This window comes from Haemorhous mexicanus, chromosome 22 (assembly GCF_027477595.1).
Source record: "Haemorhous mexicanus isolate bHaeMex1 chromosome 22, bHaeMex1.pri, whole genome shotgun sequence".
In the NCBI taxonomy this organism is placed as follows: domain Eukaryota; kingdom Metazoa; phylum Chordata; class Aves; order Passeriformes; family Fringillidae; genus Haemorhous; species Haemorhous mexicanus.
This window is the reverse complement of record NC_082362.1, coordinates 10,655,703-10,670,599: the sequence shown is the minus strand read 5'-3', so window position 1 is coordinate 10,670,599 and position 14,897 is coordinate 10,655,703. Positions and strand designations below refer to the sequence as shown.

At 52.6% G+C, this 14,897-nt stretch overlaps 1 protein-coding gene across 11 annotated transcripts in view; it reads left to right on the top strand.

Annotated features, from left to right (window-relative positions):
- The window catches only part of MSI2 (musashi RNA binding protein 2), a 204,581-nt gene that overhangs the window by 114,801 nt on the left and 74,883 nt on the right, over positions 1–14,897 (top strand). For all 11 annotated transcript variants that reach the window (XM_059866263.1, XM_059866261.1, XM_059866262.1 and 8 more), the window contains one exon: positions 7,626–7,674. In XM_059866263.1, coding sequence (XP_059722246.1) covers positions 7,626–7,674 — 49 coding nt within the window. The remainder of the gene's footprint in view (positions 1–7,625; positions 7,675–14,897) is intronic.

Below are 14,897 nucleotides of genomic sequence, written 5' to 3'. Positions count from 1 at the left end.
GTAAAACACAAGGATGTTTTGAGGCAGGGTGAATTAAGTGTTTGTCAGGGAGGCTGGATCCTCTCCAGCCGATGTTTGGAACAGGATTCTGTTCTTGCCTCTCTGGGGAAGGGCGGTAGCAGGAGCTCCGTGGTTTAACCCCAGTTCCAGACTGGATGACTGGCTTTAGCTGTGGCACCTCTGTCTGTGGCCAGGTCAGTGTGAGTGTGTTACACTGATGGGTACAAAATGTGTCACTGCAGGAGCCCTTGATTTGCTTGTGTGCCATGTGCCATCTGTGTCACCACCCAGAGCTATTCCAGGATGTAGGCAGCCCTGGGTGGTGGCACGTGGGACCTGCTGCTGTCCCTGGGGACACTGAGGCAGCCCTGGGTGGTGGCACGTGGGACCTGCTGCTGTCCCTGGGGACACTGAGGCTGTGGCCTTTGGGCAGTGCCACATCCCTGCCCGTTCTCAGCAGGACTCTGCAGTCCAGCCTGAGGTTTGTGGGGCAGTTCTCCGTGGGTGAAGGCTCTGACAGCAGGGTTGTTCACCCTGTCCTTGGGGTTTTGTGTCTGTGGTGACCTCGAGGAGCTGTCTCAGGTCCTTGCTGCAGGGTGTACCCCTGTACCCCCTTCCCTCAGGGTCCCAGAGCCCTGGGCTGCAGCTGGGAGTTGTTCCCAGCAGCACTGCTGGCCTGGAGAAGGGCAGGGGACAGGGATGTCCCTCTGGCTCCTGCCTCTCTGAATCCATTTCAGAAATGCAGCCCTGGAGCCTGCTTTCCTGTCGAGCTAAGGGGACCCAGGGGAGAGCAGCCTGAGCTGAGGGCAGGGATGGTTCTGGACAATTAGACCTGGCTGCAGGACTTGATTGCAGAGTCACCTGCCAGGCTGGGCTCTGACCAGGCAGCTCTGCTGTTCCCTGGCAGCACAGCCTGCAAAGCCCTGCCCTGCAGCTGGGAGAGGGGAGCTCTGCCTCTCTGCATTGCCTGCAGCTCCATCTCCACAGTGGAAGGCATCCCTGGAATTCCTGGTGCTGTGCCTGGGGGATGGGGGACCCCTCCTTGGCAGAACTGCCCCCCAGGCTGGCTCGCTCTGTCCCACTGCCATGCAGGGACCCCGTGGCTCTCCCTGGGTGTGTGGGTGTATCTCCCCTTTGGAGAAATGTCCCTGGGAGTTTGTCCATCCCAGCCATTCTGCTGCTGGGGAGGCTATTGCCTTATGCCACTGGCCTGCCTTCTTCCCCTTGCTCTTCTCGCCCCCCTCTCTGCTGCTGCAGCCCCCGAGGCTGAGGAAGGAGCTGTGTTGATGTTTCTGAGCTGTTCATGGCTTTGGTGGGGTGTTCCCTGCTGGTGGTGTTAGCTAACAGGTGCTGGAGATCTGGGGGCACAGGGGAAGCTCTCAGTCAAGACAGCAGGTAGAGGAACACTCCAAGAGTCCTCAGTAGTTTATAATGGGATGGGAGCTTTGCTTTCATCAATGCTCCCTGTTATTAATGCCAGAGAAGGAATTAATGAGAAATGCTCTGTGAAGTCATGTTTAATTTGTCCTGCTGTGGAAAGCTGTTTTTTCTGGAGAGCATTAGTCATTCTTACATCCCCCTTGGTAGAGTGAGCCTTGAGTAACGTGCTCGTGTTTTGCAGGAGCATTTTGAAGGCCAGCAGTAGCCACAGTGCATTTTGGCAAGCACTGGGGATGCTCTTTGCCATGGCACGGCTGGTGAGCGAGCCCTGAGATTAACGTGATTGAATGACTGTTTTAATTTCAGCCCTGATGGAGCAAAATTAGTTACAATGATATGTGTGTGTTGAATGAAATTGTGGTTTTATTAGCTATAATTGCTGAAGAAGACTTTTTAAAGCCTTGACTGCTGGGGGGAAAAATTGCCAGCACTGGAATTTGTGCTTGCACAGTATGGCTTTGATTGTTAGCGTGGTGCACAGTCCGTGCCCAGGGCACACTGGGCAGGGAGGGCTCAGCCAGGGGCTCCCCCCGTGCCCCCAGCACCCCGGGGAGCACAGAGGAGTGAGTGAATCCCTCCCCAGGGAGCTGGGAGCCAGGGCTGCCCCGGAAGGTGGAGTGGCACTCCCAGCCTGGAGGTCCCTGGAGCCAGGGTGGGGTCAGCGTGGTGGGGGGTGGCAGAGGGACCAGCCACCCTCAGGGCTGGGGCTGGTGTGGCCATCCATTTCTCATTAATTCCTTCTCTGGCATTAATAACAGGGAGCATTGATGAAAGCAAAGCTCCCATCCCATTATAAACTGCTGAGGACTCTTGGAATGTTCCTTTACCTGCTGTCTTGACTGAGAGCTTCCCCTGTGCTGGGACACTGCTGAAGGAACCTGGCTGATGGTCGGGGGGCTTGGGGAGCCCTTGGGCAGGAGACAGAGCTGTGCTGGGAGAGGGGATGTCTGTGACAGAAAGAGGGGGGGGATAATTTGTTTCTTTGTTTAATTCTGTTGTAATCAAGCCCAGAGGCCCGGTGTGGGGGAGCTGTTTCAAATTGTCTGCCATGCAATAGGCATTTGTCTTAATTTGTGTGGGGGGAGGTTGTAAATCTGTAGGAGCTCGCTGGATTTCACATGCACATTTCAAATCCCAGCACCTGACAGCTCACTGGCAGCTAAAAGGTTTTTCTGCTTCAGAAAACAAAATATTGGAGGAGTTGTGCAGTGGGATAAACAATTTGAGGAATTAGGCCAGAATATCCAGCCCACTTTTCTTGGAAGAGCAGAAGAGGTGATAGACCTGTGAAGTTCAGGAGTCAGGATGGAGGGAGGAGAGGCACAGCCAAATTGTGTGGGGCTGGAAGTCATCCTTCAGTGATTCCTTCCCTCCCCAGACCCAGCTGGAATTGCCACCGTGATCCATGCAGGTGTCAATCCACTGGTCTGCCCTAATTCTTCTTCACCTTGAAGGGATGGAGACCATAGTGCCAGATCTGCCTGGGAGTGTGGAAAACACTTTGGGGAGCACAGGAACACCTCAGCCTGCTCTGGATGTGTTGGAAACCCGGGGTTTGGATCAGGAAAACCTCCCTGGGCTGGATGGGGAGGCCCAGAGGCTGCTGTGTGCCCCTTCAGTGCAGTTATGCTGCTTTCACTGTGGGAGTTTTACTCAGTGAGTAAACTTGACCCGGATGGAAGGAGCAGAGCACGGAGGTGTGGAGTGGTGGTGGTGCTCCTGTGCACACAGGCACCCTGTCCAGGAAGGTTGGCTTCACAAGGAGGCTCCATGGGCACCTCTTGGGGCTGTGTCCTGCTGGCATTGTGCAGTTGGAGGGATACAGGACGAGGCTTAAAGTTTTCCAGAAAAGAAAACTGGTTTTGTCCTTCTGCTTTCAGTGGCAGCACAGTGCTCCAGTTCCTGCAGCACCACCCTAGAGGTTCTTCTGGAAGCAGTGCTGGCTTTTGGAGGGCACTCAGCCTGCTGGTGACAGTGTGAGTGACCAGGGGCTGTGCTGGGGCTGAGCAGCTCCTCGTGGAAAAGAGGAGTTGAAAATGCCAGCAAGGAAAGTAGGAGGAATGACTGGAGAATACTGTGTGTTCCTGGGCTGGATCACTTGCATTAAATTCAGAGACTTTCTGAGTACAATTAATAGTCATTTTATTTAGGTCACCCTGGTTTTGTTGCTTTAAATGTATGCCTCCATTAAAGTGGAAGAAAATCAAATACATTTATCTCCGTGGAGCCTTTTGTGAACTGGTTGGGCATATTTTAAATAACCCTGGGAACTGTTAGGATTATTAAAGCCTTTGGCTCCTCCAGGTTTTTTTTCTTTCCTCCTATTCTCCCCTATTCCTCCTTCCAGGCAGTGAGTAATGAAGTGGTAGAGCCCTTCCTTTTCTCAGAGCCCCAAGTGGATTGGAAAAAAAAGAAGTTAAATAAACTGAAGCCCATTAGTTAGGCTTTATGTAAGAAACTGGGTCTGCATTGGCTGTATGGATGGGCTGTGCTGGGACAGAGGAGTCTGGGGGCCTTAAGTGTCCATTTGTAACCAGTGTTCACTGGCAAGTCTTTGTTTTCTTCCTTTTTTTAGTTACCCCGAGTCCTGAGACTGTTCATTTTGTAACTCTCACTTGGTGCTCAGAAGGAGTCTGCATTGATCAGCTCCTTTAAGCTCCATATGGAGCCATACCCCGTGTGAGGAGTGGGCTGTGGGCTGCCTGCTGGTGTCTGAGTGCCCTGGGTGGAGGTGGCTCAGCCTCCCCTCCTGTGCTGGGGCATCCAGGGCTTCCCTGGGGCTGGGGTCCAGCCAGCAGCACGTGGTGGGGGATGGCCAAGCCTTGCAGCTGGCAATTCCATCTTCCAGTCCTGCTTCTAGCCCTGGAAAAACCTTCCTTGCCTCTTGTGTGCAGAGTGTGAGCTGAGACCTGGAAGAGTTGCAGTTGAGCATCTTTAAAGCACTGGTTGAGCCAGGGGCTGGAGGAGGGGGTTAACGTGGGCAGCCACAGCCCCTGAATGTGCTGAGTGTCAGCTCTGGGCTGGGTTTTTTTTCCCTTCCCTGAAACAGGGATCACTTTGCTTAGTGCAGGGTTTACTGCCGGTTACCTTGGCTGTGCCCCTTGTTTCTCCTTGATGAAAACTTGAACAAGCTGCTTGTGTTTGCCTCCCCGAGAGCCGTGAGAAACGGGCTGTGTGTGTGAGGCAGGGTGCTTTGCTCATTCTATTCAGCCCTTTGTATATTCAAATTCTTCTCGTTTGAGTTCTTGCTGTTCTGCCAGATTTCCATACCATTGATGGGTTTTCTGCATTAATAAGTTTCTCTCCCCCCTCCCTCCCATACCCTCGCCACCTTTTTGCAACTGGTGAAAAGTTTTTCTGAGCGTGCTGCCCTCTCCACATTGATTTTCTTCTCCTGCTCGTCTCAGCAGCTCTCAGATGTTTTATTTTGCAAAGCGTTAATAGAATTTCCCTTTTGCCACTGCACTTTATCTATTCAGGAGGTTTCAAGAAGTCTCATTGTGTCACTGGACTATGGAGGAGAGATGCTATTCTTCTGCCACAATGGCTGCCCTAAAAAATAACGCAGGGTGGGGTGAGCACAGAAAGGGCAGAGACGGAGATAAAATGTTCTGACCTTAGGAAAGAGAAAAGATAACCAATTAGACATTGTTGAAAGGGCACCAGCTGGCTCAAAGAACACCCCACTGATCATTTTTTCTTCAAGGCATACTTGGGCCACGTCTGAACTCAGCTGCAGAGACGCTCCCCCCGTGCAGGTTTCATAGGTGGAGTGTCAGGGCTGACCCTTTTCCAGGAGCTGCTGCCCGCCCTGGTCCCAGCAGTTGGTGCTGTTGGAGGGGGGCAGTGCCCACTGCAGGGTGCCTGTGCTCCTGGGGGCCCCAGGAACCTCCCTCCTGGATTAGCCCTGCAGCCTGTGCTCGTTACTGCTAATAGGGATCTATTTGCATAAAAAAGATCCCTGCCAAGATCATCATTCCAGCTTGGTACACATGGCCCAGAGCCCTCTTTGCCCAGAGGGTGGTGTGTGTTGGACAGGTGGGAGAAGGGAAGGGAGCTGCAGAGCCCAGTGGGGCTGGGGGCTGCACCCAGAGCCCCTCAGCCCTGCAGTGCTGGGGCTGGTGCCAGGGCCAGCCCCCCCTCTGCCCTGGCCTCCCTTGAGGAGCACAGTGAGGCTGCACAGGAGCTCTGTGCTGCTGCTGCTGCCAGCAGTGGCTGAGGCATGGCCAGGCTGGAGCCTCTCCTCTCTCCCTAACCAGCCCAGCAGCCTTTTTGCAGTCCCCAGTAATGTCCTTGCAGGAGGAGGTGTCGTTTGGGCAGGGCAGTGGAGCCTGGGGGACAGGGCACCTCCCTGGGCTGCTGGGTCTGTGCTCCTGCACCTCCAGGAGCTCTGGGGCTCTGGGATGGGGTGGGAGGGAGAAAAGTCCCAAATTGAACCTTTAGCAGCAGGGCTGGGCACAGAGGGTGGCACGGGGAGCTGTGATGCCCCAGGAAGGAGCAGCAGGTGCAATGTGTAATTTTTGGTTCCAGTGAGGCCAAGACCTGTGAGAATGAAAAATAAAGATTGCTGAGCAAACATAACCCTGGAGCAGAGATAAGCAGCATGCAGGGTGAAGGGCAGCCTGGTCCTTATCTGCCTCCTGGTATTGCTCATCCTGGTGAGTTTTCCCCCTTGGAGGGAAGACAGACAGCAGGACAGAGGGCTCTGTGCTTGATGCACTTTGGGTTTTTCAGTGCATCAGCGTCTTTGGGTCTCAGTCAAGATGGGTATCAGGTGACCTGCATTTCTGCACCCTCTCAGGCCACTGCTGGCACTTTCTGCAAACCATTTTGACTAAAAAAGTTAAGAACAACTTAAGCAGAGACAGGTTTTCAGATGAATTTCAGGCATCGTGTAAGATTTTGCTGCACTATATTTTTTTAACAATCTCCTGGAACATATCACAGTCCTTCAGAACCCCAGGGAGGTTCAGCTTGTGTTGTCAGCACCTTCCCAAACTCTTTCTCCCCAGCCAAGGCTGAGAAGTATTTCACAGACAGAGGCTGGATGTCTGTCTGTTGCCTAAGAGGGCACTTGGGGGGACAGGTGGACCCTTTAGTGGCACGGTGTGGGATGAGGAGAGCATGTCACTGCATTGTAAATCACTTAGCTCAAATAAATGATTTATAGAAAGCCAGAGTACAAGCCCAAGGAAGTACAGAAAAATTACTGGTGGGAAAAAAAATCCAAAAACCTCAAACAAAAAACCAAAAAAAAACCCAAAGCCACACCCCAGACAAACAGTGGAGTCCTTTAGAGGATGAAACCTTTTCTTTAAAGTTCTTCTTCCTTGCTGCAACACCTTCTGTAATTCAGTGTTAAGAGGTTTTCATCATCCCTGAGTTTATAGCAGGGAATTGCAAGTCTGTAATTTCACCTCAGAGCTTGCCCAGGCCATGTCCAGTGGCACATGGGACCCACCTGTCCCCACTCCTGCAGCCTCAGAGCAGCAGCTCAAGGTGTGATAACGCTGGGGAATCAACCCCAGCACCACATCCTTGTGCAATAAGTGCAAAATTTTAGGTGTGGCTGCACAGATTAAATGGAGGTGGAATAAATCATGCAAATCCTAATGAAAGTTGAAAGCAATTTGGTTGCACTTCAATACGTTTCATCAGTCATCTCTCTTCTGAAGTGGAAATGCCGAGCCTGATGCGAATTAAAGTTTCTCCCTCCTCCCTCTCCCCTCTTTCCTGCAGCTTTTCAAAAGCCCTTTTGAAAACCTCTGAATACTTTTCTTGGCTGACCAGTTTTTACCCTGCTCCTACCTCTTTTAACCTAATTCTCAACCAAGACAGTGACTCTAAATTTGGAGGAGTCATGGGCTTGGTTTGCATCCACACTTCCTCCCTTGGCCCTTCTGGTCTCCCTGCAGAAGGGAGATGAGGCAGGGCCAGGATTGATGTGAACTGGAAGAGCTGCTGATATTTGGCTGGTTAGGGCCAACATTTCACTGGTCCCTTCTCTGCCTCAGGATCAGCTGTCAGCCAGGGCAGGGAGGGGAAAGCAGCAGGTTTCCAGGAGGAGAAGCTGTCCCTGGCCAGAGCCAAGGAGTTCTGCTCCTGCCCTGTGCCCCTCCCTGGTGTGTGCTGGGTCTGAGCTGCCAGCTGTGTTAAAGCACAACTCTCCCCTCTTTGTCTTGCAGGTAGAGGATGCCATGCTCATGTTTGACAAGACGACCAACAGGCATAGAGGTAAGAGGGACTGGGAGCTCTGACCTCACAGTGTGGCAGCTTCTGCATGGGGGAGCAAAAACCAGATTGAGTGAGATGAGCCAGTGGCCAAATCCATGGCACTGAATCCTCTGTCCTGCAGGTAGCAGAGGAGGGGTGGTTGGCGTGGAATGCCCCGTGCACGTGGATTTTCTTGTTAGGAGTAGCTTTCCTGGTCAGTCTAATGACCAAAGTCAGGGATTGTGGTGCCCTGGGAAGTTCAGCAGCAGCGAGCAAAAGCCTTGCTCAGGAAGATGAGCTCTTCCAGCCAGGGAGGCTGTGAGCAGCCAGTGCCCTTCCATCTGTAACAGGGACCTCTTCAAAGCTCCTGCTTTGGTTGAAAAGTTCAACCTGTGACAACTTCCTTTTGTATCCAGGGAGTTTTCCAGCCTTCCCCATGAAATCCCCCTTAAAGGGCCATAAATGCTGCTCTCCATCAGGATCTCAGCACGGTGTTTGTTGCATTTAAAAGCTGCCTGGTGTGGAGCTTTGGCCCTGTGGTCTGGGGGCAGCTGGGGGGCTCAGGTCCCAGCTAGGCAGGCACTCAGCAGCTCTGGCTCTGGCAGGTGGGGCTGGGCTCCATTTGCTGAAGTGTCCCAAATCCCAGGGCTGGGTTCCCACCTGGCTGTGAGCTCTCTGTGCTCTCAGCTCCCTGTGCCTGCCCTGCCCAGGCTGTGCTGCCAGGGTGGGCAGGAGGCTCTGCAGGGACAGGAGAGCAGGGCAGGGCTGTGAGCCCTTCCTGTGCCTCCTGCAGGATGCCTGTCTGGTGTTGCCAAGGTGACCCCTGCTCTGTCCCTGGCTCTGTGCTGCTGTAAGCACTTCCCAGGCAGGAGGGCACAGCAAGTGTTGGTGTCTGCTCTGGGAGTGCTGAGCTCTGCTCTAGCAGCCCTGCTGCAGCCCTGCTTCAGCATTTCTGGGCTCTTTGGGGAGCCTGCAGCTTTGAGCCTGGGTAATGAGCCCCACAGGATGCATTCCTTGTCCAGAAACATCTTCCCACTGACTTACCAGGACTAAAGGTGTGCTGAAGATGAGGGCTGCAGGTCTGGGCCTTAGCTGCTGTGAAACATTTTGGGGTTTTCACAAAGAGCTTTTTTCCCCACTCTGTGTGTTGAAGATGAGAGGCAACAGGTCATCCTTTTTTATAACCCCCTGGGAATTCTGTGAATTTATTGGCTAATTTTTTTAATAGCTTGTTTTTCCTACATGCAAGCCATGACATTTTGCTCTGCATTAGCATCCCAGTGTGAGCTCCTGGATGAGGTCTAAGTGGGGAGGAATGAGAAGGCCCTAAGGACCAAAAGCAGGCTCCAAAAGCCCCTGGGTGGAGGTGATGTTTCCCCACAACCTCCCCCGTGCCCCAGAGTCAGACTGTGCACCCAGGCCTGTCCCTCTGGGGACGGGTGGGGCTGGGGTCCCTCTCCTGGTGGGGAAAGGAGTTCTCTGGCACTCAGGAGGCTCAGCTCTCTTTGGGAGGCTGTATCCCAGGGAACAGGCTTACCCACTGCTGGGTGAAGGACAGTGCTGCTTGTTTGCTGGGGTTAGCCCAAATTCTGTGAGCAGGGAAGAGGGGCTGCACAGCTGCCAAAGGACAGAGGGGGCTGAGCTCTGGGCCCCTACCCTGCCAGGCACGGGTGGGAGGAAAAATCAAGTACAAAAGGCAGAGTAAGAGTCCTCTTCATCTTCACCCTTGAATTTATCCAGCCTTTTGTGGCATTTCTTCCTGCTCTGCTCAGGTAGCTCGTGCTAATCAGCCTAATGAACTGGCTCGGGGCTGTGGTGATGAAGTGAGTTCTGCCGCCTCGACCGCCGATAAAATCACCCCAGATTTTACAAATTGTGGCACTCTGATTGTGTTGGAAGCGTGCTTAACATGCAGTAGTGTGCAGCAACAGTGTTAATGGCAATTCTTGAAACCACTTGTGGGTTGCAATCTGTATCTTCAAATTAGCCAGGGGAAGGAGGAATGGCAGATAAAATATCCGCTGTGGTTTGCTGCCGCCGGGCTGTGCCTGGAGTCATCATGGGCCTGGGAAGGGAGAGGGATCCAAATTCACTCCCTGCTGCTGGAAGGTGAGAGAAATTTCCTTGCAAGAAAATGGAGAGGGTTTGTGGACATAATTCTGGCACGTGTGTGTTGCTCCTGTGTGTGTATTTTGGGAGTGTGTAACTCACCTGCTCGGTGGAAATGCAGGGATTGAGCCAGGCAGAGGAAGAGGGGTGTTCAACCCCACCCAAAATAAAACTTCATGCCTGGCATGGAGCACTTTGTGTCTCTGGTGCACTTGATCTTGGAGGTCTTTTCCAGCCTTGATGATTCTATAACCTTAGAAATGCCATCAGGCCAGTCATGCTGTGTCTCTGCCAGGGGTATTTTAATGTCCAGCTATTCCTGGATGTTCTCTAAGGAAAATGAGACTCAGCTCTTGCATTTCATGCTGATCTGTTTATCCATATTAAAGGCAGGCTGCAAAATCTGTGTTAGATTGGAGTGGGTATGTTTTGGTGTATTGTAGGCAAGACAATCCCTAGAATCACTGGGGTGTCTCCTTCCAGGGGTTCTTCTGGCTCTGGGCACACAAAGAACCAGCCCCTGATAAACAAATATCCCTGGGTCAGCTTGGTTAGGTGCCTTTTTTTTTTTTAGAAAGAAAGTGTTGGTGATCCTCTGTTTCTGTACTACTGTATTCCTGCAGTCTTCTAAAATCCACACACAAAAGTTCTCCCAACATTCTGGCAGATCACTTCTGTCACTTTTTTCACTGCTTAAAATTTCATAGAGCTGAAAATTACTGGGTCAATCTTGAAAGGATTCAGTAATTGGAAAGAAAGGGGAAAAAAAGAGGGTGGTGTTATTTTGTTACCCTTGCAAAGTGCAGATAAAATCTGGAGTTCAGCATTAGTTATTGATCTTTGGGGGTGGAGGGAGCCTGGCAGGATGATGATGTCCTTCTAACTTGATTATGGAGAGGAGCTCCAGGAAGCATTTCAATGTGCTGGGCTGGGCCGTGCCCTTGGGCTGTGGGAGGTTTGCTGTTCCCAGCAAAGCTGAGCCCAAGCACCAGACACAGCAGGGGCTGCAGAGGAGGGGCAGGGAGGGAGGCACAGCCAGGTCACCCCAGGGCTGTCCTGAGCTGATCCCAGCGTGAGGTGAGGTGAGCCAGGAGAAGGGGCCCAGTGGTTCCTCACCCCAGTGGGATGCCCTTGGTCCCAGCCCTGGGTGATCCTGCCCGGCCTGTGCTGGTTCCTTGGGTGCCTGCAGCCTTCAGCCACTCCAGGAGCTGTCCAGGACCCTCATCACAGCAGCCCCATGTCTTGGACTCACAGAAAGCCCGAGATGCTGAGTGAGTGACCCCCCCAAGCTGTAATTGCAGGTGCTGAGTGTAATTCTATATGTTTTTCAAAGCCGTCCAGCCCCCAGAGTTATTTTCACATCAATTAACCCTCTTGCACAGTTAAGGATGGCAGTGGAGAGAGGAGGGAAGTGACAACGTGTGATTTGGACTCCTTTAATCTTAAAACTAAACAAAATTAATGCGAGGCAGGCTGTCTGCAGGGTACAGACAGCATCCTGGGTGTTTGGGTTCAGACATCCCCAGGGAGGGACGCTGACTGCTCGGAGCTCTGCAGTCACTCACTGGGGCTTCTGCAGCCTTTGCAGAGTTCTCCTGTGCCCTGTGCTTGTGAGGAGGCTGCCCAGGCAGGGGCTGGCTGGCCTCTGGCTGTGCCTGGGGCTGGAGGGTGGCTGAGCATCCCTCAGGCTCCCAGGCCCTTGCAGAGGGGCACCAGGACACTGCTGGTACCCCCATGAGGTGTGCCAGGGCTGGGGGTTTAGCTGAGCCCACAGAGCTCAGGCTGCAAGGTGGGTGCCCCCCATCCCACCAAAGGCACACCCCAGAGCACAGGGGCTCTCCCAGCCTTGCCAGGGGCTCTGCTCTCGGGGAGGAGGGGAGGGTTGAGCTCCCTGGCTGTGCTGTGTCCATCCAGCAGATTTCAGGGCATGGATGCACTTGTCCAGGGGAAGCAGTTGGCATAAGGGCTGTGTTTCTTGGGAGAGTCAGGGGTGATGCTGTCAGGGAGATACTGGCTGTGCCTTGGCTGAAGAGGAGGCTTTTCTGAGGAGAAAAATAGCTTTTTGTGTTCTGTCCAGCTGCCAAAACCTCGGCTCTGGAGCTGATCTCTGAAGTTATAATTGACATTTTTATAGATGAGATATAAATATAATTAAGTCACTGCAATTATTTGTTTATCGCCATCTCCCTCAAGTCAAGCAAGGTCATGTGCATTTAAAAATACATCCCCAGGCAGTTTTGAGAAAAGAGTAGTTAAAATCTATAGAAATAATTGCCTAATTTGGTCATTTTGAGTGTAGCTTTTCTTGGCAGCAGCCTGGCTGTAGCACCTAAGAAGGGCTTGGAGGGAGCCTTGCCTCAGCTCCCAGGTTGTGCTTTGGGAGGACAGGGCTGAGGGAGAGCTGCTCCAGCAGGTTTGACCCACAGCTTTGGGGAAAGCATCCACAGGCACAGCAATGTTGCTTTTTTCCATCCTAAAGGCTTTAAGGGCTTTGGGTGAGAAGCGTGTCACAGCTCTGAGTGCAGGCAGTGTGGCTGTTGCTGCTTCCCAAGGTGAGCTGGGCTGTTGCTCCCCTGTCAGCTGCACCACTCCTCAAATGGGGCTCCAGAGAGTGCCAGGGCTGTGCTGGGCTCCCTCCCCTGAAATCCATCCTGGGGACTGGGGCTGGAGCAGAGAGTTGAACCCTTGGTGACACAGCTGAGGAGTGTTTATCTCCTCCAGGGGATCAGGGCAGCAGTAGCTGCCCACAGGGGGTTTGGAGAGAGTTTAAGCAAATATTTGCTTCTAAACTTCACGTGAGGGCTGCAGAGATTCATTAGTTAATATTATTTACCATTTACACACCTGTCGGTGAACACCATCAGTCACACCTGTCTGTTTGGATTGCAGCAGTGACATGTGCCATGTTAATATTTTATATGTGTGTGTTTTTAATATTACATCCAGCTTATAAATATTCATTTCTTAAACACATTAACGGCTGCAGCGCCGCAGAGCAGCACTGACATCTCTGCTCCGTGTCACCAGTTCTCCTCTAGCTGGGCATCCAGAGTGGGAGCTGGGATGGCAGCAGCATGAGGAGACTGCTCTGCTTTCAGGGCTGGGGGACACTTGCCAGTGTTCCCATTTGGCACCAGTTTGCCCCAGCAGGTAGGCTCTCCTCGGGTGGGGGGACTGTGAGTGTCCCTGGGGCAGCGCCGTGCCCGTGGCTCGCCCAGCTCTCAGTGTTAATGAACACAAAGCAAAAAGGAAAAGCTGCCAGTTCTTGGATCCATCTCCCCTGTCTTTTCATTTCCTGGCCGTGCCTGTGGCTGCTGTGTGGGGGCACCTGGCGTGAAGTGTAAAATTAACCAGAGCCAGGCCAGTGTGAGCCCCAGGTCCCAGCTCAGAACAGCCCCGCTCCTCCAGGAGACCAGGGAATGTCTCAGGTGCTTGCAGCCATGCTGCCCCTGGCCCCACGCTGCACAAAGCCCCCTGAGGCTTGCAGTAACTGCCCCGCTCTGCACTGTCTGTCACACCTTATTGCTTCATTCTGTACCCCTAATGGGAGTTCCATCCAGAGCAGGGGACGAGCGAGAGCTGCCCCGAGGAGGAGATGTCTGGGGGTGCTTCCTCTGAAGGAGGGCAGAGGCTCCACTTGCAGCAGCACTCAGGAAAGTCTGGTCTCTTCAGGAAGTGTGAAGTGAGGGTTGTGCAAATATCTCTGAAGTTTTCTAGGTGGTGATCGTGGTTCTGTCACACTTGCAGGGGGTGAGCTTGTGTTAGAGACCCCACGTCGTGTGCCCAGCTGAGGCTGCCTTGAGGAGTGAGGTCATTTAGTACCAGCTCAGTTTGCCTTCTCACTGTCACTGTCACTGCCAGCTTGAGTGACAGAGAAATTAGCACAAATCCTGGTGATCTCTGAGCAGAAAGAAACTCTAAAAGCCACGAATAAGTTCTTGCTTATGAATCTACCCAGCTGATGAAACCCAGCCCCTTTTGCTTCCCGAATGCAGGAACCAAGTGATTAGCAGGGAGCACTCTGAGCCTTGTGGGACTGTTTGGAAATGTTAATTGAGGAAAGGCCAGAAACAGGAGGAGAACAAAATGCAACATTTCCATAGACAGGCAGTGTGCATACAACAGGCAGAATTAAAATCAGCCTGGTGACCTTGAGAAAAGAGGCAGCTCTCGCAGCGTGCCCAAAAATGTGATATGGAAACAGGGAGAGACTCTGCCTCCCTCCCTCCCTGGTGTGCTGGCTCCTTCTCTGTGGCTCACAGGGAGCAGACTGGGCAGGTCCTCTCCAACGTGCACAGGGGCTGCTTTTGTTCTTCACACACCTGTGCTCTCTGTTGTTGGGTTTGCTAATGAATCTTTTGGGGTTTTTGTAGGGAGCTGAGAAGGATGCTCCAGAAGAGGGGCTGGGTTGTCCCCCACAGTGAGTGTTCTCTGTCAGCTGTGCCCAGTGCTGCTGAAGCCTTGAGTTGTACAAGGTCATTGCCATGTGTAAAAGCCTCCTGGTGATCTGTTTAAACAGATAACACAGCCCCTATCCCAAAATCTGGAGATTCAGCAGAAACAGAGGTTACACAGGTAATGCTGGTAACGAAGCTTTTGCCCCTGAGCCTCCGTCAGAGCAGGCTCCACCACTGCTCTCCCCATCCTCACATCCCTGGTGTGGTTCTGTTTCTGGACATTGAAGTGTGGGGAGTGTGGGGGATGCTGGTCCAAGCTGTAGGTGCCCCTGGGCAGGTGCTGAAGTGGGTGAGCACGTGCCCAAGCGGGTGCTGTTGCTGCCAGGGTTGTTTGTGCGAGGCAGCAGCTCCGAGTGACTCTGCTGCCAAAGGAGGACGTGTCAGGGGGTGGAAAGGGAAGATTTCTTTAATTAGTTTGGTTAAATGTCCTGGCATGGAGGGATTTTTGCTTATCCTATGTTTTTATACGTATAAGCTGAAGGAAGAACATCTGGCACTTTTTTCTCTGGATCCGATAGAATAAGTTGAGAAACTGCTTCTTTCAGAAAACTGCAGCTCGGCACATTTGGGTTGTGGTTTTATCTTTTTAATTTATTGAGTGTTTTCTGGACCAGAAAACTACCTTCAGCCAGAGCAGTAATTCACAGATTGCTCCCCATTTTCAGACACCTTCCCAGT